This window comes from Haliotis rufescens, unplaced genomic scaffold (assembly GCF_023055435.1).
Source record: "Haliotis rufescens isolate VD_foot unplaced genomic scaffold, xgHalRufe1.0.p SCAF_17, whole genome shotgun sequence".
Classification (NCBI taxonomy): Eukaryota; Metazoa; Mollusca; class Gastropoda; order Lepetellida; family Haliotidae; genus Haliotis; species Haliotis rufescens.
This window is the reverse complement of record NW_025963857.1, coordinates 7,194,580-7,221,608: the sequence shown is the minus strand read 5'-3', so window position 1 is coordinate 7,221,608 and position 27,029 is coordinate 7,194,580. Positions and strand designations below refer to the sequence as shown.

At 38.3% G+C, this 27,029-nt stretch overlaps 2 protein-coding genes across 5 annotated transcripts in view; one reads left to right on the top strand and one right to left on the bottom strand.

Annotated features, from left to right (window-relative positions):
* The first annotated feature begins 734 nt into the window (after positions 1 to 734).
* The window catches only part of LOC124137547 (serine/threonine-protein kinase Nek6-like), a 38,376-nt gene continuing 12,081 nt past the window's right edge, over positions 735 to 27,029 (top strand). The window contains exon 1 of one of the 2 annotated variants that reach the window (XM_046504017.2): positions 735 to 880. The gene's annotated coding sequence lies outside the window, so the exon portion shown is untranslated. The remainder of the gene's footprint in view (positions 881 to 27,029) is intronic. The other variant, XM_046503935.2, reaches the window with a different exon arrangement.
* LOC124137412 (serine/threonine-protein phosphatase 6 regulatory ankyrin repeat subunit B-like) lies at positions 11,732 to 25,763 on the bottom strand. 3 transcript variants are annotated; one of them, XM_048397469.1, is made up of 5 exons: positions 25,670 to 25,763; positions 24,610 to 24,647; positions 21,919 to 22,077; positions 21,242 to 21,415; positions 11,732 to 18,226 (listed from the first exon to the last, which is right to left on the bottom strand). In XM_048397469.1, the coding sequence occupies exons 4-5, from the start codon at positions 21,348 to 21,350 to the stop codon at positions 13,962 to 13,964; spliced, it is 4,374 nt and encodes a 1,457-aa protein (XP_048253426.1). In that variant the 5' UTR covers positions 21,351 to 21,415; positions 21,919 to 22,077; positions 24,610 to 24,647; positions 25,670 to 25,763; the 3' UTR covers positions 11,732 to 13,961. The 3 variants fall into 3 exon arrangements, with proteins under 3 accessions (XP_048253426.1, XP_048253427.1, XP_046359772.2); XM_048397470.1 differs by lacking the exon at positions 21,919 to 22,077; XM_046503816.2 differs by lacking the exons at positions 21,919 to 22,077; positions 24,610 to 24,647; positions 25,670 to 25,763 and having other exon boundaries at positions 21,242 to 21,689.

The window sequence follows — 27,029 nt, the reverse complement described above, 5'->3', positions numbered from 1 at the left end:
GAAAATGTTGGAAATTTTTTAAAAAACTCATGTGTTGCGTGTCCCTAAAAATGGACTTCATTTCTATGAAAAATAAATTGTATGTTTTGAAGTTCTATCTGTCCCATACAAACTTCCCAGTTCCCCTAAACCGCCACCCCGCTGATACTTAAGTTCTCGGGCCCTTAAAACCTCTTTCGAAAATGCTGCGCTTTGATTATCTTACGGTATTGAAAAATAAAAACACATTTCTTTTGACTTCGATGAGAAAAAAACCCAGCTGCGTCTTAATATATGGTGATTTTAATTGATTAACCCAACAACGATCGACTAATTCGGAAATGCGCATACTTTCATCATTGTGGCATTACCGTCATTTTGAACCGTAATATCTTTAGTGAGAAAACACAAATGTTACCTTTGGGTGTTAAATAAAGGGAGTTAAGTGTGACATACAAGAAAAAATGTTTGGGTATATGCATAGAACTGCACCCATCTTCATACCATCACACATTATTTTATATTTATCTTGCAGTGCGGGGGAGTGTTAAAGAGTGAGATTTAATGCTGTGGCGAATAAAGATTGAGCCTCGCCACGACTTAGCGGTCCTTTTTGTCATCTGACACTTAAAAGTAGTTGAACGCAAGCAGTATTTCATGACGAATATTCTTCTGACGTCACAATATTGATACGATCGCACGAGATCGTCATAAGCCACAGATATAATAGCCATAACTATATCTCACAAACTAGTGTTGTCGGTTTCTAAATGTGAAAAAATTAAGTTTACAAAAGTGGAATTACATCCCGCAACTACGTCAAGGTAGAAAGTTACTGGTGACGTCATAGGTCTGTGACGTAACAACAATAAGAACAGCCGAAGTCACCGTAGTGAAAAAGGTAAGCCAGCGTCTCGTTTTGTTTCAACAAACGCCACACTACACCAATACATAACCAATCGTTGATAGCATGCAGCAGGCACGTAGATTGTACTAAATGATACAATGACTTTCAAAATGAGTAAACCCAAGTCTGATTACCATGACATGAGTTAGCAGTTCTAACAAGACTTTACATTTAGCCTGTGTATTGTTTTGCGCCACTGTCAGCAAAATTAAAGATGTTTCACCGCGGTCTGTAAATAATCAAATGTGGGCCATACTAACTAGTGGTTGATATTATGAACGACCTCCTTCGCCGGACCACTAACTCCATATTAGCCGTGAAGATCCGGGTAGAGACTAGGTCGATCTTCAGCGACCCAGGTTAACCCAGCTTAAAGAGTCGACTATGCTTGTCGTAAGAGGCCACTAACGGGATCGGGTGGTCAGGCTCGCTGACTTGGTTGACTTGCATGTTATCGTATCCCAATTTCGTAGATCGACGCTCATGATGTCAATCACTGGATTGTCTGGTCCACACTCGATTATTTTACAGACTGCCGTCAAATAACTGGAATACTTCTCAGTGCGGCGTTAAACAACAAACAAACAAACATATTAGTCGCCCCTTACGACAAGCAGAGCTTGATCGAACATGAGCTCTTAGAAAATTCGGTACAAGTGCAGGGCCTGGATCCACAAAGAAATCTTAGCGCTACGACTGCCGTAAGCCGATGTTAAAATATGGGAGTTACGATCACCATGGCGCTATTAAAGATCTCTTTGTGGAACGGGACCCTGTTTATGATTTTCAACACCCACCCCACCCCACTCGGGAGTATGTAATTATACAAAATCACAGGGTTTGAATGATAAATAAAGATAGATATATTTGTCAGATTTTAAAAATGACAAATTATAACCGTCAAATATCACGTTGCATATGTGGTACTGTAAAGGACTCTATGTGATGGTTTAGGGGCCTGTGCCTGTGGTATACGAACAGCGAGAGTCCACACACGTTTTCGATGAGGAATTTCAATATGTGTTCATCGTACATGTATGTTGGAGACCGCCTCCGTGGTCTAATGGTAGAGCGTCCGCCCGCAGAGCGGAAGGACCGGGGTTCTATCCCCGGCCGCGTCATACCAAAGACGTTAAAAGATGGTACTTGTTGTTACCCTGTCTGGCGCTCGGCATAAAGGGGTTAAAACAAGGACTGGTCGGCTCGGAGTCAGTATACTGTGTCTGAGTGGGGTATTCACGTTAAACTGCGGCATGGTATCTCAGTGAGCTAGCACTATAAATCGGCATCAGTCCGGACTAGTACAAGCAGTCACACAAACACACACATGTACATGCACGTCGCTATATAAGTGCAATAATCTTGGACGCGACGTTAAACCCCATTTCACCTCACCTCACCTCACATGTATGTTGGCCAGTCACTGTCTTGCAAATGCCGTAAATCCTTGAATAGACGCTAGACCTAGTGCGTCTATTTATTTCAGAGAAGTCTTACACCCCCCGTCTTTTCAATGACAGTCGACCCGTGGAGATCCGGGGTAGAATAGGTCTTCAGCAACCCATGCTTGTCGTAAGAGGCGACTAAGGGGACTGGGTGGTCAGGCTCGCTTACTGGTTGATGCATGTCATCGATCCCAATTGCGTGGATCAATGCTCATGATATCAATCACTGGATTGTCTGGTCCAGACTCGATTATTTACAGACCGCTGTCATATAGCTGGACTATTGCTGAATGCGGTGTAAAACAACAAACCAACTAACCAATCAATGACAGTCTGCGCAAAACCTTTTGAGGCTAGATCTACTAGACTCTAGATAGCGTCTCTCTCTCTCTCTCTCTGTGTGTGTGTGTGTGTGTGTGTGTGTGTGTGTGTGTGTGTGTGTGTGTGTGGACTATTATTTGCTGAGCTTACTATAGATCAAATTCCGACTTTCACTGGACTCTGGCCCGGGACTAGTGCTTTAAGGTCGCAGAACTTCCATGAAGATGGGACGTGTAATTAGAAATAGTGCACACTTAAAATTTGTATAATAATGGCTTTCCTTTCGACATCACTTTATTGAGTACCAAAAGGAATGTCTATGTCTAGGAATAAATGTTAACTGATTTTGACCTAGAAGGCATGCATTTATGATTCATTTCGCAGAGTCAGTCTATTCAAGGATTTACGGTACATACTGTTTGATTCGATCTTACTAAATGCTTGGCATCACTGTTGCCATGCTAAAAGTCTCATGGCGGCCACACATACTAGACCTTAAAGGCTATACGTATTGTCTAATGGCAGTCATAATGCTATTTTGTCACACACAGATATTTCAACGAAAATAAGTCTTGTAACTGGTGTGAACTACCGTAATGAAAAATGTCAGTCTTGTGTGCAAGCCCATGCATCTCATAAGTGACACAGTGATTTCATAAATCAGTTTTTAGACATCAATAAATGAATTTATGATATCTAAAAAGGTCTTTTAATATATTACTTAAACAATATAATTTGTTATATCAATTATTCATTCTGTGCCTCCCCATTTTGTGAATAGATAGTATCAGAAATATATTTGTCACCGATCCGATTTAGTGATATCAATAATTCATAGCTTAAAATATTGCAGCTGTCTATGCCAGAGTCTATTTAAATTCTCTTTTGTCTAGTAAACTCAGGTAATAATAGTCCATATTTAAAACTATACTCACTCACTCTAATATCACTGTTGCGTTTCTTATTTTGCAGAGTATGTGTGATAGATTCTTGTGTCTATAAAAAATATGCTCAACAGAAAAAGAAAACAAACATTAAGCAAAACTGAAAAAGATTATGGCAGGAAATCAAACTCAAACATTCACTTGAAATGTCAAGCAATTTCAAATACATTGCAATAGCAACAAATATTATTTTAAACGACCAACTGTTAAGTGTATAAAGACAAAAAAAAGACAGAAAACTGTTTCATATTCCAAAGAACATTTTTATTATTTCATACTCAAAAGACAAGTTTTGAAACATACCTGTAAATCTAAAATAACATTAAAAAATCTAAAGTTTGGCCAAAGGCTAATTTAATTAAAAAAAAATTTCAAATTATAAGACAAGAAATTTTATTTCCAGCTTTGGTACCCAGCTTTTTTCTAACCAGCAATACATGTGAAACATTCAAGCACAACATGCCCAAGAGAAGACACATCCTCGACTATCCAGTGTATCATACATGTATCTCCATTCTGTTATGATAAATACCCAGGATCCATTTGCTAGAACAACTTTGCTTTCACTACAGTTATTGGGCATGATTCTAAACTTAGTTGTCCAATACAATTACAAACAAATCAAATATAGTGATATGTGCTGCTTAATCTAAAACTAGCTTCAGTGCCAATAACAAAAATAGTAGTCAAATTTCCTGCATCATATGAAGCATACTCAGTTATCTGTCATGGTGACTGATTTACTATCCATTGTCTAAAGAACATTTAATTGCAAAGGCTCATTACCCTGGAGCCATGACATCTATATGCCTTGAAACATTTAATTGCTGTTATTTATTAGATGCTAATCTTATTTGTTAATCCCCATTTTTGTGTACATCGACCGTCTGCCATCCTGAACAGGATGTGCAAGTATGTCACTGATGATTTACTGTTTACATTTATAGTTATTACTAACTGAGAAAATAACTGAGGGTGCCACAGAGAGTTGGTACACACTCTGGGCTGTGGGAGAGAGGTCTGCTTGGTAAGAGAGTCAAACCCCTTCTCTGCTCTCTCAATCTCTCTGGACCAAGGCTTATATAGCCAAGGTCACCTGACATTTAGTAAGTAATAAATATAAATGCCATAATCCCAATATTGGCTATAATATCACTAAAACTAAATCTTCAGATTTCAATAGGTTATGATGTCAAGTTTATAGTCATTAATCACTATTTCCATAACAAGCATATTACCATTTTGATCACATGGTATTTCTTCACATTTGAAGTTAAAGATACTTGCACCTAAAATTGCTACACCTCTGGAATTGCTTTTGTAAGAGCGGAAATAACATGGATAATTGACCCATTCTTCCCTAGTCTTTTGTTCCTTGCTTTTTGTGAGTGAGTGAGTATGGTTTTACGCCGCTTTTAGCAATATTCCAGCAATATCACGGCGTGAGACACCAGAAATGGGCTTCACACATTGTACCCATGTCGGGAACCGAACCCGGGTCTTCTGCGTGACGAGCGAATGCTTTAAAGCTCTCAATGCTACTGTCGAACCAGTTCGACAGAGTTTGTCACTACCCATGTTGCTACTGTCGAACCAGTTCGACAGGCGAATAGCATAAGGACACCCACAAACAAAACTCGCCATATCTATTTACCAAGAAGGCTTTGCGTTACATTTAAATTACGTATGGCATGCATAAATGCTCAGCTTGCTCAGTATCAAAACTTTCAGTAGTGTATTTACCTAAAAAAGAAAATATCGCGAGTTTAAAAAGTTTCAGCCAAACTTCGCGGCACACAACTACCAGAAACGGCCATTGTTGACTTTTGGCACTTCACGTTGAGCGGCATGCAGTCCGATATTTTCTTTATAATGTTATCATTTTTCACATTCGATCATAATTTATTCTTTGCTGACGAAGGGAAAACACTCACGTTCCTTAAATTCTAAAAATTAGCAATTTTCGGAGTAATTAATTATAAACAAAAACAATCTGAATCGTAACATCATCGATTGGATGAAACTTGTACGATCATGGCAACGGCGGTAAACAAACAACTCCACATGCATAATGATCCCGTAAGACTATTACAATAATTTTGTTACATCTAACTTAATTTTCTAGAATTATTGACACGCATGTTTAAATCTGTGTAAAAAAATATCGTTTTTATAGAGTTTTCAAATGATTTCGTTTGATAAACTTTCGGACACATTGGCAAGCCGACAAACGGCGGTGATACGTTTGGGCGTGGCCTAACTCGCGATTTGTTTAGTTGAACAAAGTCAACTAACACTGCAAATAATGACAAATATTGGATGATACGTAAAATCTGAACTGATATACATTCTAGGTAAATCATTCAATAGCAATATAATGCTGTTTACGGAAAATAATCGAAATACTTGCAATTTTAGCTATCATTTCTGAAACCGGAAGCACGTACCGCAGGGTTATAGCTAAAACGGCACCTCAGCAAAACGTCACCTGGCGAAAACGGCACCGATTGGCGAAAACGTCACCTCGCCTCAGGCGAAAACGGCTACTATTGCCTGGCGAAAACGGCACCCTATTTTTTTTTAACCTTGATCAAATAAATGATATTAAACTAACATGGTCGCTTGCAAACACCAATAATTGTGAAATGTTACAACTAGTTTACATTAGAATTTAGCCTCTACTCCAACTATATTCCAACTTAGCCTATACGCAACTCAAATTATTGTGAAAACATAACATGCCTTGAAGTAAAATAAGGTCATATCTAGATGTTGTCTATAAGAGAGGTTCTTTTAATAAACATGTCGGAGATAATTTGTGAAACATATTTTCCTCTTTCAGGACAGGGGTTCAGGATATTTGCTAAGATTTTATTATCAATTTAGCAGTTTTGTAAGTCTAGTCTTCTAAGAAGTATCTGTCTTTCATTCTGATAATTTGGACAGTACAAAAAGAACTCCTAGAATCTGCTTTGCTATTTTGATAGTGGTCTCATTACATAGTTGTTTAGACCAGTTATGATACATTTCATGCGGGGGTCTTAGAAGACTGCAGCCCCATACCTCGGCTCCATATGATGCAATGGGTACAATTAAGACATTATACAAGCGAATGAGAATGTCTGCTGGGAGATGAGAAGTTGATTTCAGCGAACTTTTGATCTTATACCATGCTCGCAAGGCCTTTCCTCTCAGTGTATTGACAGCGGCCATAAAATATATATTGTATATATGTGAATGTATGTAATTATCTGTGAACAACTGGAAATAACATGTAAATACATCAAATAATATGTAACAAATAACATAAATCAGATATACTACTACATTGTACATAAATCGTTCTTATCATTATTAGAAATAGAGGTGCCGTTTTCGCCTGTCACATAGTAGCCGTTTCCGCCAAATGCGGTGCCGTTTTCGCCAGAGAAATCGGTGACGTTTTGCTGAGGTGCCGTTTTAGCCTGCACCCCGTACCGCATGACACATCGAAGCAAAATATGCAAAAGTTGGTAAGCGATCATAAAACAAATTCCGAAATAGATTCAAATTCAAAAGAAAATACATAGTTTACTTTTTTACGACAACTGTTTACTATTTATTGATCTGGATAGCAGTCTTCACTCCTATTTGTTTCATATTTATTCGTGATTGCCGCCGGTGCGTAACATCAAATATGTAAGTCTAAAACCGAAACCGTAAAGGATTCCACGCTCGATGATTTGAAAATTATTTTCTGAAAATGACGGCAGCGGAGAGCGATATAACATTAATATGCCAAAATAATAACAACAGAATATTGTTATTTGTCTGTCATTGAAAGAAGGACAATTTAGAATATTAAGGATTGTTGACTTTTGACTCCCCAATCTTCAGAACGGATGAAAGTAGGTACACACGTCGACTGGATGAATGTTTCGCTTATGTGATTTTGTACCCAAAACAAAATTGTACCCAAAGCACTTGATGATTTTGTACCCAAATAAATTAAACTAAATCTGTTTGATCATATTTATTTTTTCATGTTTATTGCAAACAATGAGCTGAACGTTATGGTAAAACATTTCATCAAGTTCATAACATGACTAACCTAAAAGTACGTGGTCCTTGAGTGTAGTCAAGTCCACATTGGCACAACTCAAATTGACTGATTGTGATAGGAAAGTAATAAATTCTTGTCACTGGAGAAGAGGCCAGTAAATTGGTAAACCGTAAGGTAATTGTAGATCTAGTGTTTTGACAGAAAAGTGATAATAAATTAACTTTTTTCATACAAAAAGCAATGTGTAAGTTTGAAACTACAAAACTGTAATACAAAAATATTCTGGGCACAAAAGCACATACCTGTTTGGGTACAAACTCTCAAGACATTTTACGTACAAAAAAGCACATTTCAAATGGATTTCGTAGAACAATGGGAAAAAAAACGATATCTAATCAGTGGAATTCCATTTCACATTTAAAACAAGTATTTGTTTACGTAACCAAGCTCAGGTAGACGGCTCATGTTTTGTCCTAAAAGTAGAAAAAAAATATGGACACCTCAGAAATGAGGGCTTTTAAAGTTATAATTCTATCTAACTTGTCAGATGGTTTGACGTTGGTCCATCAAAGACAAATCCTTATGAAATTTAAAAAATAATTTATGACACTAAAAATTTCAAGCACTGATCCTAAGATTTTATTCAAGGAAGGACAAATGTGGTTTTTTTGTTATTGCAAATGCTTTTGTTTTTGGCATTTCTTGTTTCATGATGGCAAGGGCACTTTTATACACACTAACTGAGGAACTTGTGACACACCAGCTGATGAAGTTTGATAGTGTGATTGCATATACGAGGGAAAAACAGGTTTGCAGCAGTACATGTATGCGAAAATTAACCACATAAGGTGACATAAAGTCAGGTGGCTGACAGGATAAAATACATCTGACAAAGGTAATCATGTATACAGGGAAATTTCTTTTCATTCCACCCAGAAGGCTGAGACACAAAGAACATCAGGACCTATACTGACTTTATATTCAGAAACCCATCAAAATGATGAAGAATGTCAGATCCAAAGCTGGTGATGATCTGCTTTTTTAAAAAATTTTTGTACATTATATTGACTGAAGACGAAAACCTGTTGATCACATTTCACAATGGTTCATGTTCCTTCAGGGGACATGCATGAGTGTCACTGTCAAGCACACAAGAGCATACTGCAACAAACCTGGAAAGTCCTGCCACACTAATTACACATTATTTCATTGGTGAGAACCCTGAAAAAATACATATTTTAAGGTAGGATATTTCCATGTACATTTCTCCAACAGAACAGAACTGCAAGAATTGTCAATGTATGTATATGTGCCCTATTCCTTTTTCAAAAGATAACATTCTCTTATTAACATATGGCTAACTCACCAGCTTAAGTGCCACCCTGGTTCTTGTGATTAAACAAATAAAAATATCATGTTCTGTTACAAGAAATTAATGTATCGTATTCATATTACAATTCTATTTAAGAATTAGTTTTTTGGAAACAAACAACTTCATACACAAGATTAATGTCCATATGTATTGTGTTTGTATAGGTTCATATAAGGATCTTATCTATTTCTATATTTTTTTATGAAATACTAAACTTAAATAATGACATCAAATAGTTACTTTTTCACATAAATTATGTTCAGGTGAAAGATAACAATTGTTGAATAAAATATGTTTAAACTAAAGATAATAATTAAAGTCTGATCAATTACACTGTGCTGATGCATTGACCTGTTGACCAATATTTAGTATCCATACACATAATCATTGTGGAAAAAATAGATACTAAATATAACTTAATATTTTAGAAGCTGTGAACAGATGTTAATAATTAAACATTAACAATACGTATCATCAATACGCAATCATTGCGGTCTCTATATATTGATGGAATAAATTTTAAGATGATCCGTGAATTGTTGTAAAATCATGCTAGAATCGATAAATGTATTATAAAAGGAAAAATTATTTAAATATCCCACATTTAATTAGAAACTAACACTGAAAATATGTATATCGTATTTTTTTATATATACATCACCCACCTGCGTATATCCTATCATATTCGGCATCGCATGAATGCTATTTTGAAAAACGTTTTGTCACGCCTATTTTCGCGCACCTGTTGTGGAGTGTGATCGTTGCCGATCGACGATTTCTATGGACTTATTGCTTCACACACATAATTATTATAGTGAAAACAAAGTCATCAGCATGTACATCGCAAATACATGAATCATATCACTTTATATTCAACTTAACATGGAATGGTGATCCTCATATATATATCAACAAAAAGTTCAAATAAAAGATACCGAGAAACTTGCATGTGGTGTGTTGATTCATCGTCTCCCGTTTCCGGGTCACGGGAGCATGCAAGGTCAAACGGATTAAAAGAATACGCCAATTATATCGTGAAAATCACTTTGTAATTTCATGTTAGTGGTGATTACTGATAATATGTAGTGATTTGTGTTTATTCTGTATTATAAAGGCGAAATATTTCAAAATTGACTGTTACTCTTTTGTTTCGAAAGATTATCAGCAGACTACCCCTGTCTGTGACATCACATCCGGTGACCTTTGCACAAACTGAAATATTGCTGTCAGAATTTAGGATCTTTATTTTCGTTTTTCTCTCGTCATATTAAACGGAAAATGACAAATGAAATAATCTTCGATTGAGAAGATCGTCAACTTTCCCCAAGACATATACATGAAGACAGTGTAAACTTTGTTGATATTACAATAGCAATAAGTTATGCCGAGGTCGGGCGAAGCGCGCCATGTTTGATGTTCGAACGTCTGCTAGCATCATGTCACGGTACTTGTATTTTCGTATATCGTAAATATTCAACCAAAACACTTGAAATAAGGATTGGTGAATATTTATGAGTCATTTATTGTTTCCTGCAAATTTGATAACGTGACACGTTAGACTAACTCGATTGTTCGTATTTCTGCAACTGACATGGTGACCTCGAAAATTTAGTTTTTTTTCTGTTTAACGTTTTGATAATAAATTTACAAAAATGGTTCATAATTTACCATCGCGCTGTTATTTACCAATGAAAAACATCGAATTTATACTCAGTTAAAATTAAGATATCGGAGATCTGATTATTGTAATCAATTTGCACAAATTTAACGATTTAAAAAGGTTCCTAACATGAAACGTAAACCACCTTCAATAACGTAATTCAGGCAAGATCACGAACATTATAAAATTTTGTGTTCGTTTTGGTCTTAACCTTGGTATGATTGAAAACATCAGGATTTTTTTACATAGTAATGTGTATTTTTCTATCAGGAATAAATGTGCAAAATATTTCTTCAATTGGCCCTTGTATAATGAAGCACCAACTGTTTGAAATCACCCACCCTCTTTACAGCGCCTTATGCTAAAATTAATCCAGCAGGCAGGGCTAAGAAGTGTGAAAACAATTCAGCAGGCTAAAGGTTAACCACTAGGCTACCCGTGAAAGGTGTATAAAAGTGAATTTATACATAATCATTTTAACACATCTTAAAGGGCAAGTTCACACGGAAATGAACCTATTTTTCTTGTACTTTTTCCACATTAAAAGTGTTAACCTAGAAGTGTCATAGACAAAAATATAAAAATATCACAATTAATTAACATATTTTTCCCATTAAAACGATTTATATTTTTCACATTTACCAAGTGTTCTATTTCCACAACAAAAACACCATGGCTTATGCCCCTTGCAATATGACGTCATTGGTGCAATTGATAAACATTATGACGTCATTATGCTTTGTTAGAGCCGCTTCACGTGGTGTAGGTCCAGGTGTGTGATTCTAGCGTCTCAGATGCCAGCCAGCATAGTGTTATGCTGAGTCACCACTGCGCCGGAGTGTGTCGTAGGCCATGTTGTTTTACCGCAAACTGGTACTTGATATCTTTTGCGTTGAGAATAGACAGGGACCCAGTTGAATTGGCACCAATTACGTCATAATCTAAGGGGGATAACTCTGGCCTGTTTAGCTCGAAAAACGAAGGCCTCATAACGGCATATCATTTTCACACTATTGTGAGCTTCCTACTTTCACTGTGAAAAAATGAGTGTATATTTTCAAACACAGATACTAATTAATTCTAAAATTGCGTTTTGTTTAGAAAAAGAAAGAAAGTGATTTTTGCATGTACACTTCCCCTTTAAGGCTGTGCCTTTCCATGGATTATAAAGGTTTGAATAAAAGAAACCTTCTAGTAGAACCTTCTACGTAATTTTATTGAACTTATTTTAAGCCCAACGGCAAATTATATAGTACACTATACAATAGTACACGTGCTTGCACATAACATTTTCCTGGTTTAGAGGAGAATATGTTTACAATGTAGGTAACATTTCAATCAAGCTGATATAAATCCAAATAACCATTATGTATACTTATGTTTTGGATGTTTTCTATGATTAGGTAATCCATGAACAAGTCCAAAGAACATGAGAGAATCACAAATACATACAACACACTGTGAAATCTTCCACATCAGCGCTGGACTCAGTGACCCATGATTCACGACTAAAACATGCCTTCTAAAAATAGCACTGGTATATAGACTACAAGATTTTATATTTCCATTATAGACACACAAGTAAATGTTATTAGAACAATCAAATCAAAATACATTTCTTTTCATAACATTGGCGTTCTAAGCATCTGAAGCAGTTAAAGTAATATGTAGTTTATCGGTCATATCGTTCATAGACGAGTCAGTGTCTGTGGTATATTATTGTGTTTATTCAAAATGACAGAGGTGGCAGTCAAAATTTAACAAAACCTTAAATCGTCTCAATTTACATGGGGCTGCCCATTTACCATTTGGATGACCAGATATCTTATTTAAACATAAAACAATACACATTATCTATGCGACACATTTGACCTGTAATTTACTTTGAAGTAGAACAATATCACCAACTGTGAAGAGCCTGTCTGCAATGTAGCTTACATCATGTATGTATGTGTTAGGTTCCAATGATATGGTCGCATGTACACACTGATAGTGAGCAAATTGGCAGGTTTTTTTGGAGGCATACATTGCAAAATGCATGTCATGGCTGGGATACCATGAGTGGGCTTCACTTGCAGGTGTCACTGATTGGAAATTTTACTGCCAATTTATTGACTCAAACGTATATCAAAAAGATATATCCAGGGTTAGAAATTGGCACTAGTCCTATAGTCCTTGCCAAACTGCCCAAAAGTAAAGGTATCCTAAGGACTAGTAGAATTTTGACATTTGTAAAGGTTTTGCTATATACTATCATTATAAGGACTAGTGGACTTAAACTATTAGTTTCAACCGCTGTATAATATTGATTAATAACAACATTAAATATTCGGTACGTGTATAGGTAAGACATCTACATCTGAATGTATATAGACCTGCAATTATTAAATTTGAAGATAATATGAACAAGGCTGATCCATTAAATGTTTAAAATCTATTTTTTTCCTGCTTTTTTATTCCCATGTTCGTCATGGTGATCTTCGTAAATATAAACATTTAAGTGACAGTGAATTATTAATTCAGTACCAATATTCATAAATTTGTATTGATACAGAATCAATATTACAAATTTATTGATTTTGCAATATATGATGACATTCCTGGACTTTACCCATTGATCCCATGTGTAGATCTGAATTTGAACAATGAGCAAATGATTTGATCACAAGACCCACCACAGCCTTTGAAACTGCATATACATTTGTTGTCCACTAAAACAATTCCCTAACACCATTCTCTATGACCTGTATCATAAGTGCATATTCCAAATGACAATCAAAAATACATTACAGTCCACACAGCAAGGAAAGCACATAGTTTATGGTGTTCAGTAACTAGGAATATATGTATGATGATCAGCTGATAAACTACAAAAACGCCATCATACAAAATTGGTAAATATTACCTCAACCCTTAATGACTGCAGATATGACCTGAAATTTAATATCCTCAGGGATGCAACTTGATACTAGCCTGCATCAAATTGTCCTATGTTCAAGGTGGCTAGTAGAAATTCAGGCTAGCAAATGTTTCAGGTGACACAGAATGTTGCAGGGATAATTCTGGGGTGGGGCCTTGAGTTTTTTTGGCCCTAAATATGAAAAAAGGGCCACATTTTCAAATACAAAGGGGCATTATAACATTGTGCTGTATGGGCAAGTGTGGGTGTACCTCTTGAATATTTGAAATTTTCAAATAAAGGGCCCATGTCAGAAAATTCCTAGAGTGAACCCTGATGTTGTACAACAGAGGAATCCTTGAATGGCTGCCTGCTTTCACAACTGCACAGTGTTAATCTTCCAATGTTGAAGCTTGCAGGCTGTTTACCAGTGTGAGGTCAGCATGCAGTGAAACAAGGAGGTTAAACACACTTTCACGTTCATAGTACAGAGCTGTCACAACTGGAGTCCATCCTTTCGACCCTGTACTGTTGATGTTATAGGGTGATATCAGTTGTTGTACTATTGCTGTATTACCACCCCGACAGGCAAGATGAAGTAAACTGTCGCCATAGTCATCGACCAATAGCAAGTCAGCATTGTTCGACACAAGGAAGTCAAACACACCTTGATGACCAGTTGCAGCTGCTTTCATAATTGATGTCCATCCATGTAACCCTCTATTGTTGATGTTCGCAGGTGACACAACACGTTGTAATATATCTCTGTCACCACCCTCACAGGCAAGGTGAATAAGTGAATTCCCAAAGTTCCCCTTCAATGACAAGTCTGCATTCTTTGACACCAGGAGGTCAAACGCATTTACATGCCCTGCAACTGCTGCCTTCATCACAGGTGTCAGGCCACATTGCCCTCGACTGTTGATGTTCGAAGGTGACACAAGATGCTCTAATACAGCTGTGTTACCAACCTCACAGGCAAGATGGATTATATTGTTGTCATTATTGTCCACCAGTGTAAGGTCAGCATGCTCTGAAACGAGGAGCTCAAACACATTTTGATGACCAACAACAGCTGCTGTCATTACTGGTGTCCAACCCTGCTGTCCTTTTCTGTTGATGTAAGAAGGTGACACAAGATACTGTACAACAGATGGGTTACCACCACGACAAGCAAGATGAAGTAAACTGTCACCATTGTTGTCCACTAGCGTCAAGACTGCATTCTTAGATACAAGGAAGTCAAAGACACTTTGATGTCCTTTGGAAGCAGCTGCCATTACTGGTGTCCATCCATTTCTACCTTGAACATTGATGTTAGAAGGTGACACAAGATGCTGCACTATCGCAGGGTTACCACCCCGACAAGCAAGATGAAGTAAACTGTCACCAAAGTTGTCCACTAGTGTCAAGTCTGCATTCTTAGATACAAGGTGGTAAAAAATGCCCTGATGTCCATTGAAAGCAGCTGCCATTACGGGTGTCCATGCAAACTGTCCTCGTTTATGGATGTTTGAAGGTGACACAAGATGCTGTACAATAGTTTCATTTCCACCACGACAGGAAACATGTAGTACACTGTCCCCAAACATATCCACCAGTGTCAAATCCGCATTCTTGGACACTAGAAGGTCAAACACCTTTGGCTGACCATAGAAGGCGGTTACCATAACCGGTGTCCATTCAAATAGCCCTCTCTTATTGATGTTATAGGGTGACAACACTTGTTGCACTACAGCTGTGTTACCACCACGACAGGCAAGGTGAAGTAAACTGTCACCATAACTGTCCATCAACGTCAGGTCAGCATGCTTTGATACGAGGAGGTCAAACACTCTTTCAAGTCCAACAACAGCTGCTGTCATTACTGGTGTCCACCCATGTTTACCGCAGCTGTTGATGTTTGAAGGTGACACGACATGATTCACTATGTCTGTGTTACCTCCTTGAGAGGCATGATGAAGTAAACTGTCACCATCATTGTCCACCAATGTCAGGTCAGCATGCTTCAAGATTAGGAAGTCAAACACATTTTTGTGACCTGAAACAGCTGCTGTCATTACTGGTGTCCATCCATGTTTGCCAGTGATGTTGATGTTTGAAGGTGACACAAGATATTTCACAATAGCTGTGTTACCAATTTGACAGGCAAGATGAAGTAAGCTGTCACCATAGTCATCAACTAGTGTCAGATCAGCATGTCTTGACAGGAGGAGGTCAAAAGCACTTTGATGATGTGTTGCAACTGCTCTCATGATCGGTGTCCATCCATGCCTCCCTAAACTGTTAATATTTGAAGATGACACCAGATGGTGTACAATAGCTGTGTCACCGCCCTGACAGGCAAGATGAAGTAAACTGTCACCACAGACATCAACTTGTGTCAGGTCAGCATGCATTGACACCAGGAGGTCAAACACACTTTTAGTACCCGCAGCAGCTGCCATCATTATCGGTGTCCATCCCTGTAGATCTCTGTTGTTGATGTTCAGAGATGACACAAGATGTTGAACAATAGCTTCGTTGCCACCCAGACAAGCAAGATGAAGTATACTGTCCCCATACCTATCCACCATTGTCAGGTCAGCATGCTTCGACACAAGCAGGTCAAACACACCTTGATGACCCCCTACAGCTGCCATCATTACGGGAGTCAAATCACACCAAGCTTTGCTGTTGATGTTAGAACGTGATACAAGATGCTGTACTATAGCTGTGCTACCACCACGGCAGGCAAGATGAAGTATTTCATTCCCATGGATGTCTTTGTTTTGTTTGTTTGAATTTGATAATGACTTCAATAACTGAAAGCATCCTTCAGATCCATTTAGGGCTGCAACCATGAGTGGTGTCCTGGCCTTAGCATCAACTGAATTCATGACTTTGTTCATCACTTGGTCATTAAACAGTCTGCTCATGGTTTTAATTAGTATCTTCAGTGTTTTCTCTTGTCCTGTCTTGCAAATCAGATGTATGATGTTTTGTAAGTTTCCATCAGTTGTAAATACATCAGCTCCTTTTTCTAGCAGATGAACAAGTGTTTCAGAACTCCAGTTTTCAGCAGCCAGTAGAAGCAACTTGTTAATTTGTGAAAGTATCCCTGGATTGTTACTTCCAGGGAAAAGCCACTTCAATGCTGTCAGGTTGTTTTTGAGCACACAACCTACCATGGCTTCGGTGATCTCTGTTTGAGTGAATTTTCCTCCAGTTTGTTGTTCTACATTTTGAACCAACTTTGCATTATGTCCAAGCACAGCCCAAAACAAAAAGCATTTTCCATTTTCTCTCTTGTGAAACCAACGTTCATCCATGGATCTATCATGGCATAGTTTTTTAAGCAGTTGAAGAGCTATCTTTTCTTGGTGGAGAATGGGGTGTGTCACCGATGTTGAAAACTGCCCATGCTTTATTGACTCAGCAAGTCTTGTAGTTAGGATATCGTAATGTACTTCGGAGACATAGATCATGTGGAGATGATCATCAATTTTGCTTTTCTGTACTGGTTGTGGTCGCACTCGCTGATATATGAAATTGTCACTGCAGTGAGTCAGCACAAATGTTGGACTGATGTCATACAAAGCACAAGCACAAGCATCATATATTGAAGAATGTGCAAATCCAACAAGAGCACCACATGTAAAGAATGTTCCTCTTAAAGTCTTTGCTGCTTTGTACATCCCTGAATATGAAGCTGATGGCATGAACTCTAGAACAGTTCTGACCATGTTGTCCAGTTTCTGGTCCTTGCCGTCTGTTTCCAACTTGGTCAAATCCATCTTGTCCTCATTCAGTAGCATCAGAACCAATACTGCCGACTGATCAGTTCCGGACCTCAGTAAGTTTTTAAGTTCTTGCCGAAGATAATACAGTGGATCCTGGAAAAATTTCTTGGCATTTTGGCAAAGAGATGAAAATTCAAAATACAGTTTGCAAGCAAGGGGAATTCCAACTATATTTGAGTCGATGTCCCACGGTTTGGAGTCAAGTAGATCCTCACAGTCTTCATTGGAAGATTCTCTATGTATTTTCCTGTGGTGCTCAAATATAGCCTTTTTCTCTGCTGGAGTATATCTGTGTTTCTTTTCTTTTGTTAAATTCACCACTGTTTGTCCCTTGAACAGTGAGAATCCCTCATACTGAAGCTGGGCAAGTTCATCATGGAAGTTATATGTGCTGGATGTAAAGACAACACGAATGTCCTTTTTTGGTATTTCAACTGGGTCAGAACCTGCACTCGTTTCATTATCATGTTCACCTCCTTCCTTAGCTTGCTGCTTTCTTGGTGGGCCCTGCCTATCAGATGTCTTTTTGCTGTGTTTAATGTGTCGATGAAGCTTGTTGAGAAATGTTTTCTGCTGTGAAACATCTGTAGATAATCCAACAGTCCCAAACATATCGTCTATGATCAGAAATATTCTATGTGATGAGCTCATGAAGCTGTCCAAGTCAAACTGTTCAATTCTGTCCACAAATGCAAGTGTGTACCCCCTTTGTCTATACTGTGAACCCAGCACAAGAGCTGCCGTTGTTTTGCCTTCTCCTGAAGCACCACAGATGGTAACATGTCCAAAGTCAATCAGTTTTCTTTTCACAGTTCTGAAGCTCTCCGTTTCAACAAAGATTCCTTTGGCATCTCGTATTTGAAGATCAAGTGCAGCTGCAAACAAAAGCAATCTGTATTATATCATTTATAATTCTTACGATTCCTCTACCTCTATTACATCATTGCCATAAATCCTGTATTTTGGCTGCGATCACATGATAACTGATATTTTTAGATTTTAACCAGAAGTCCTCGTCACTGTCAACTATACATGATCAGTTGTTCCCCAATAAGCACTTTGAGCATTCAGCTCTTCTGTGCGCAAAGACGGGAAAATCCTCATTTCTTTCCTGTGTGTGCTAGAGTCAACACCCACTGCTTGGCTGCTCCCACTCTAGCACGTGGTGATGTTGTCACACTATTTCTAGCAATCTTCAGTTAGATAGTTATTTACGCTATTTGTTACTATGAGAAGTCATTTTAGTTGGCTAGTTGTTTTTGGACTTATTACGTGAGTATTGTGGTGTTGGTGGTTGTGTGAGGCTATGAGGTGTCATCTGCCCACCCCTCTACATGTCAGAAGTGTGGCTGACTCATGGTCACGGGTGACCCTCACTCTAGTCTCCCTGCTGGAGTGGGTGAGTGAGTGAGTATGGTTTTACGCCGCTTTTAGCAATATTCCAGCAATATCACGGCGGGGGACACCAGAAATGGGCATCACACATTGTACCCATGTCGGGAAATGAACCCGGGTCTTCGGCGTGACGAGCGAACGCTTTAACCACTAGGCTACCCGACCGCCCCTCTCTCTGCTGGAAGTGGAGAGATGATACATGTACAAAGGTGAACAGTTGTGAGCTAAGCACCCCCCTCACTAAGGCTTTTTTTAAGCTGGCTGATTCGGGAACCAAAGCCAAACATAAAAAGGCGTCAAAGTAAAACATCCTCCTTTATGTCTCTCCCTGACACTACTACTACTACTGACACCAGACTACCTACCACCCCGAAGACTAGGGGTGTGCGACTTCATGGAGGTGATCTTGCAATACGTTTGTCTGCAATACATCTATCGCAATTACAACCCTTGTGTATCAATATTTTCAATACAGTCACAGAAGAATTAATATGTATATGTAATTATAGAAATTATATCTACTATTTTGGGGCATTCCTATCTCAACCATGTAAAGATCACATGCTTAAATCTGTTTACATTAACATTCTATATTAAGGATAATAGGTAGTTTCATTTGTCCATACTACCCATCTTGCAATCTGATGTCTGGATTATTGAATAAAGAAGTACCATTTAAACAGTACAAATATATATAACTTGGGCCCCAATGCATTTTGTATGTATCGCAATACAGATACTTTGCTATACGATTTGTGTGCCAATACGCCAACCCTAGTGAAGACGTCTCTAACTACAGCATGTTGGAGCAGCTATTTGCACAACAAAAGTCTGTTATGGAATCGCTGCATAATTCCTGCCTCTCAGCTTTATTGACGTAGTTTGAACAACTGAAGAAAGTCTCAGACTCAGGCTCAGAATAATCCCCCGGCCAAGAGGCACATGGGGGAACGCATCCTACCGAGCTTCATCCTTCTATCAGCTAGGTCCTCCACCACATTGTATGGGCATTAGGAGACAGCTGAATCAACCAATCAGCAGGGCAGTGGCGACCATGCCTTACCTTTCAGGACACCCAACCGTCACGGTCTCCACTCCATACATACTGATCAAGCCAGAATTATCCACAGTCTCCTCAACACATTTGTCCATATGCAGGAAGACTTACTCTCCACACAAGTCTGGAAGTCATCACAAATTCTCTGGATGCAGCACCAACAGCACTTAGCACAGCTAAGATCCAAATGAAATGAGGATTTTTTCGCCTTTGCACACAGGAGAGCTGTATGCTACAAGGGCCATTAGGGGAACAACAGTTTACTGATAATGTATAGTTGACAGTGAAAAGGACTTCTGGTTGAAATCTGAAAAATTTAGTTATGGTATGATTGCAGCCAAAATACAGGTTTTTTGCCAATGATGTAACAGAGGTAAGTATTCTTAGAATTATTAACAATGATAACTATTGTTTTGACTTTTGAACATAATCATTTATTCAGGCAATATGTAACCAATGTTACTGCTGTGTGGTTTTGAAACCATGTTTACCATATTTGGCATAAAGAACAGCTAGGCTCATCTCACACTCGTTCCACTCGTTGTGCACACCATTTTGAAGTCAATTGTTATCACAAATTAATTCAACAATAATAACTTCTCAGACTGCTCATTTAATCATTAACAGAATAAAACTGTAGTCAAAATACAAAATCAGTGACATCGTTTAGCCCAATAATGTAACACAAGCCCTGCCAACTCAAGTTTCAGCCAATCAGGCAACAGTAGTCCGCTAGTGGGTGTGGCTTATTATTTTTAAGTTTATGGAAACATAAACATGAAAACATTTGCTTATTTAGCCAATCAAATGTCATGGAATCACTTGCAGTTTATTATACTAGAGTGTCAAACAAATATAATGATCATGTTTATAATAACATTTGCTGAATATTTTAATCAATGAAAAATTATTCTTTCTATGCAATATCAAAATGTTCAAAGAAAATACATTGGTCCCATTTTATTGTTCATCATTTTAGCAGCCATTTTCAATTTCAAAATTACTGACATTTTGTCTCCTCTTACAACTAACATAAAATACAAACGCTACAAACAAGGGCAAGGCTGATATTGCGTTTCAGAAATATTTGGAAAATGAGTGAGTGAGTATAGTTTTACGCCGCTTTTAGCAATATTCCAGCAATATCACGGCGGGGGACACCAGAAATGGGCTTCACACATTGTACCCATGTCGGGAATCGAACCCAGGTCTTTCGGCGTGACGAGCGAACGCTTTAACCACTAGGCTACCCGACCGCCCCTTGGAAAATGAAACGAGCCAGACATCTGTGTCCTCTACTACCTGGGATACCGGTAGTACACAATCAGTGAGTTCAGATGTTAGGGTAAGTTTATGTTTCAAATTGTTGTAGGTTAAACATGGTAAATTAAACTCAGTTCAATCTGCTCTGCTTTGTGAGGTGGACATGTTAACATACCTGAGTTGGCACTCTGTGGAGTACCACCTGACGTGATGACCTCCATCACCTTCTCCTCAAGGTCATCCTGTGTCCGTGACACACGTGTGAGGTCACCTGAGCTAGCCATCTCAGTTTTAGTTTGTTTACGTAACTATGGGTTTGTCATGGAAGGGTGAAGTTGCATTTTTAGATCTGAAAAATACCAAAAGAACTTCCTATAATACAGAATCTATCCACCTTTCATGTGGTGTAGCAACACTGTCAATGGCACCAAACACAGTACATTATGCAGAACGCAACAAACCAAGTGCACACGCATTCAGTTTGTTGCAGTTACCAGTGAAAATGTGGCAGGTTTTAATCATGATGATGCACACTTTATGGGGATTGTGTCTTGTTCAGAATTTGTGTGACTGTTTCTATTTACAGTGTGTATTCCATAGGTCAGGTGAGGTGAAATTGGGTTTAACGTCACGTCCAAGATTATTGCACTTATATAGCGACGTGCATGCACGTGTGTGTGTGGCTGATTGTACTAGTCCGGACTGATGCCGATTTATAGTGCTAGCCCACTGAGATACCATGCCGCAGTTTAACATGAATACCCCACTCAGACACAGTATACTGACTCCGAGCCAACCAGTCCTTGTTTTAGCCACTTAATGCCGAGCGCCAGACAGGGTAACAACAAGTACCATCTTTTAACGTCTTTTTGGTATGACGCGGCTGGGGATCGAACCCCGGACCTTCCGGGCGGACGCTCTATCACAAGACCACGGAGGCAGTGTTTATTCCATAGCTGCTCTCTGTTGGTTTTCATTGGTAGGGCAGACTGTACAAGCTGATACTTGTAACTGCAAGAAAATATGTATTAAAACATGTGTGTTGATTTGGTATTCAGAGGACCCTCTCGATTGCAAATCAGGTACAGTTGAATTTAAATGTCTCAAGCTCATTGGTTCCAGATTACAATAACAGGTAACTAATCTACAGTTAGACTACCTCAAATGTCAAAACACAGTTGGGTCATCTCCATTCTACCATGACAACAAGAGTGCTTTGAAAACGGTGCTCTCTTGGAACCGGTATACACATGGGCAAATAGGACACTCGAACATTGGGTCACAGATAGTTACACACATTTACATATTACCCAAGTTCAAGATTAATTACCAGTTCAAAGTAATGGTTACAAAATGCAAAGTTTTTCAAAAAGAATTGATGAAGTAGCCCTCTGTAGATATATCTTTAAGTAAGTTCATCGCAACCTCCTTCATATTTGCTCTGCTTGGACTGAACCAACTCATTTCTTGGAAATCGACATGGCATCTTCCATTGTAGGGGGACAGGCTATTGAAACATTGTAAAAAGATGCTAAACTGATAAATTACTCAAATAAATCACAGTGCTTTAGTTATTTTCATGTTGTACTTACGACTAGTTGGTTTGAAATAATTACTTAGTAACAGCAGAGACCATAAAACAGAATTTTATGGTCTCTGGTAACAGTGATACATACTTTAGAATCACTATCTCTCCACCCTGAACATAAGCATAGCTGAATTTGACCTACTCTCGTTTCTCTTCATTGTACATAGCTGCCAAAATAGTTGTTCATGGTGACAGTGCTGTTTACAATGAACATAGAGGACAACCTCCATCTGTAATTTTGTTCACCATTAGCGATGATTTACTGGTACAAATGAGCCTGCTGGCACCTCATTGCCAATGGAATCACCCTGAAGTATGTCTAAATAGCACTGTTTAACTGACGACAATGAGCCATTGTATGACTCAAGAGAAAGTCGAAGAGACTGCTCATTATTTTTACAGATGATTGCGTGGTCCTGGCACAGTGGTTGGTGATTAGTGTTGGTTGGTTGGTTTGTTGTTTTATGCCGCACTCAGCAATATTCCAGCTATATGACGGTGGTCTGTAAATAATCGAGTCTGGACCAGACAATCCAGTGATTGATATTATGAGCATCGATCCACGCAATTGGGATCGATGACATGCATCAAGCAAGTCAGCGAGCCTGACCACCCGATCCCGCTAGTCACCTTTTACGGCAAGCATGGGTTGCTGAAGACCTATTCTACCCCGGATGGTGATTAGTGATTATGTGTATTCTGAAATAGATTTCATCAGGTCTGATAAGCTGTTATCAATGTTATCGATATTATTGATCATTCTGATATCAAATGTAAACAATTCTAATGGGTTATCTGCAGACATTATTATATGCATCTATGTGTAGGCTATCAATACATCCATGCTTGCATATGCAAGGTTTTTGTGTTTTTGTTTGTTTGTTTGTTGTTTAACGCCACACTCAGCAATGTTCCAGCTATATGATGGCGATCTGTTAATAATCGAGTCTGCACCAGACAATCCAGTGATTGACATCATGAGCATCGATCCACGTCAACCAAGTCAGCAAGCCTGACCACCTGATCCCGTTAGTCGCCTCTTTGGTTTTTGTGTGAAAAGGCATGTTAATTTTGAGGTATGGAATACCTGATATTAATCTTATTTTTACTATTCAGAATCAAGTATTCTTCAGTGACATGGTAAAATTGAGGTTATCAAAAGTGACACAACCATGGGGATTCCAGGTGAGAACAGGTCCCCAGCAACCTATGTTGGTCGAAAGAGACGACCAAATGGATCGGATGGTCAGGCACAGTGACTTTGTTGATTGCGTGTCATCATACCCAGTACACATGGATCATTGCTCAGAATATCAATCACTGTAAAGGTCTGATCCGGACTCGGTTATTTACAGGCCACCATCATATAGCTGGAATACTGCCAAGTCAGCATTAACAACAATCAAACAAACAACACAAAAGTCAAAACTGATTATAGGGTGTTTGTGATCAGTTGAATATCCTATTTTGTCAACCACATGCTTACTGTATATGTCAGAGTTAACATACTCTTAAAGCAATCATGAACCTAACGTATTGTAAAGTGATTATCAGGCATATGAGTCATGTTTTATGCTTATGACTTGACATGATATTCGCCAAACTAGGTATACTTGACTTCCCAGAAAGGTCATAGTGAAGTCAATCCTAATGCAGAGATTGTAGATGTGTATATGAAGCAGCATATACCACTGGAAATTTCACTGTATTTATGATAATTGATTATACTCGGGAAAGGTGCTCCAAATAATCAATGATCTTTGAAATATGTTGGAGAATATACCATGTATACTAGTAAGGCCGGACTGAGTGTTTGAATCATTACTTGGCCACCTACAATATCACTTGCCATGGAATAAGAGAGATGGCTGTGAAATACTATACAGTGAATCCCTTACAAAGTGAAAAGTTAATATTGAATATTGTTTAATGATGCAGTCGGCTTGTAAACTTACTCTGATCTTCATCAATTTCTGAATATTCACTTTTAGGCCTGAAAAATAATACACAAGCATAATGCTCACAGTTAACAAAGCACAAAGTTGAAATCAAAGATTGAATAAAGCATAAATACAGATCATGATGCACACCCTGAAATGGCAATCATTAGTTGTCATAATTATATGTTTACAAAGTTCTATCATTTAACTTAAGCATTTATCCATGACATAAGCTTATGACATAAAAACATGTATGTCATACCCCAATGACATAAGTATGCAAATTAGATATGCAAATTGACAACAGGGTTTTGTTATATCACCTACATACTGGATGACAAAGGTAATATTTCATTTTCATCTTGAATAGATTTTCACAAGATATAGTTTTTAATTTGCTATCAAACATAAACATTCAGCTTTCAAATTTGACAATTGCGACTCCTCTGTGGCAAGAAACACCCAAACAAGGGTCACTAAGTGTCTAGAGTCATGGATACGATCAGTGTCCTCCCATGTTCTACCGCGTGGTTACTCACTCATGCATTCAACAAAAAACACCAAAAAGCCATATTTTCATCGAAACCCCCAATTAGTTGGCTACAGTGTTACAGCATTCTGGTGACATGTGACGCCCCAGAAACATGTTTCAGCCCTAACAGCCTCAAGTACCTTGTGGTTTTAGAGATGTGGAAAATGTAAGGATTCTACCGTGTGTTTACAATCAATTCAATTCAGTAAAGCTAAAAGGGTTATTAGAATGCAAACCTTTGCTGATTAATATCACGTCCAAAATTATATAGACATACAATCCATTACATGGGTGGATACAGAGAAGTATCTCTGAATAACAGAGTTAAGATTTTTTTCGAAATAAAAAGGGGGGTTGCAGGGGTGCGCACCCCCCTTTTTTATTTCGAAAAAAATCTTTATTTCTGTATAAATTACCACCAAAGACAATAAATAGATCTGAATTGTGCACACCCACTTTTCAAAAATGCCGTATCCGCCCATGCATTATATAACTCTAATAATCATGATAATGAATCAAGAAACTGTCAAACATGATACTCACTGTAGATCTGCTGCAAACAACTCCCTGTCCTATTTTTGTGTGTTATGGCTGGAATGTGTCAGGTCGGGCATAAAACAGTGGGATACACCTGTTAATAATTCAATAACCAGGATCTGAAATTGCCTACAAACCGGTTTTTAAAAGTAGATAGTCAAGGTTGGGTAGCCATTATCAGTGTATGTCTAGATGTTGTCTTGAGTCATGTGAAATAGTTGAAATTTTATTTGGAAAAGAAAATCATGGTCAGTATGTTGTGGAACAAGTAAAGAAAAGCTAAACCCTGACTGACTGTCAGAGGAAACACCTGTATGCCTTGAAGCAGGAACAGTAACTATTCTGTCTGTTAACAAAAATCTCAGCCATTAATAGTACTTTTGCCATGCTCATCAGCAATCATCTTGCTCTATTTTAATTAATAATGTTCTATGTTTAGAACATCCCAAGTACCCATATGGCAGACAAAACATTGGCCTTGGCTGTAGTCATCGTGTCAGGTATATGTAGGAATGCAGTGATTTTGACACAAAAGGCTGTATATAGGTCAATGACTTGGACCCAAGAAATGTAATAAATAATGGCAAAACTCAATAAAGCAAATAAACAAAATTGGCGGATGAACCATAAAAACAAATCAATGCAATACCGTTTGTGATTGGATGAAAATATACAATCTGGCATTAAACATCTCCAAGTCACGTTAGCTCCTGACAGTGTTTCCCAATTATACAGAAAGTATGGTGCAAAGACACACGCTGCTCAGAATTTCAATTACAATTTTGATGGCTGCGAATTGTTGTATATTTAATCCAGTGATAAACCTAGGATTTTTAAAGGTCGGCCCTAGGGCCCATAGACCTTGAAAAGTGTGGGCCCTTCCATGAATATTGTGGGGCAGGTAGTAAATGGAACGCCTGTAAACATAAAAATGCTGCAAAATGCTTTTGTTCAAACAGTACATTCAAAACTTAAGTAAACTTCCGTTCATCTGTCAGTGTGGCTTACTGCAGTACAAATTCAAGTTAAATCAGTACTTTTAAAAAATCGGACATAGCTTCGGTGCACCCAGCTACATGCCGGGCCTGGGAGCAGTACTGCCTTGAACTTCACATTGTAACTATTCTACCCAGGTATCTCCTCGAGGTGAGGTGAAATGGGGTTTAACATTGCCTTCAAGACTATTGCACTTACATAGCAATGTGCATGTGTGTGCATGCGTCTCTGCTTTTACTAGTTGTGACTAGTGCCAGTTTTATGGTGCCAGTTCACTTACATACTAGGCTGCAGTTTGTAAATGGATACCCAGTATAACAGTATACACCGAGCCTACCAATCCTTATTTTATTCCCTTAATGCCAAGCAC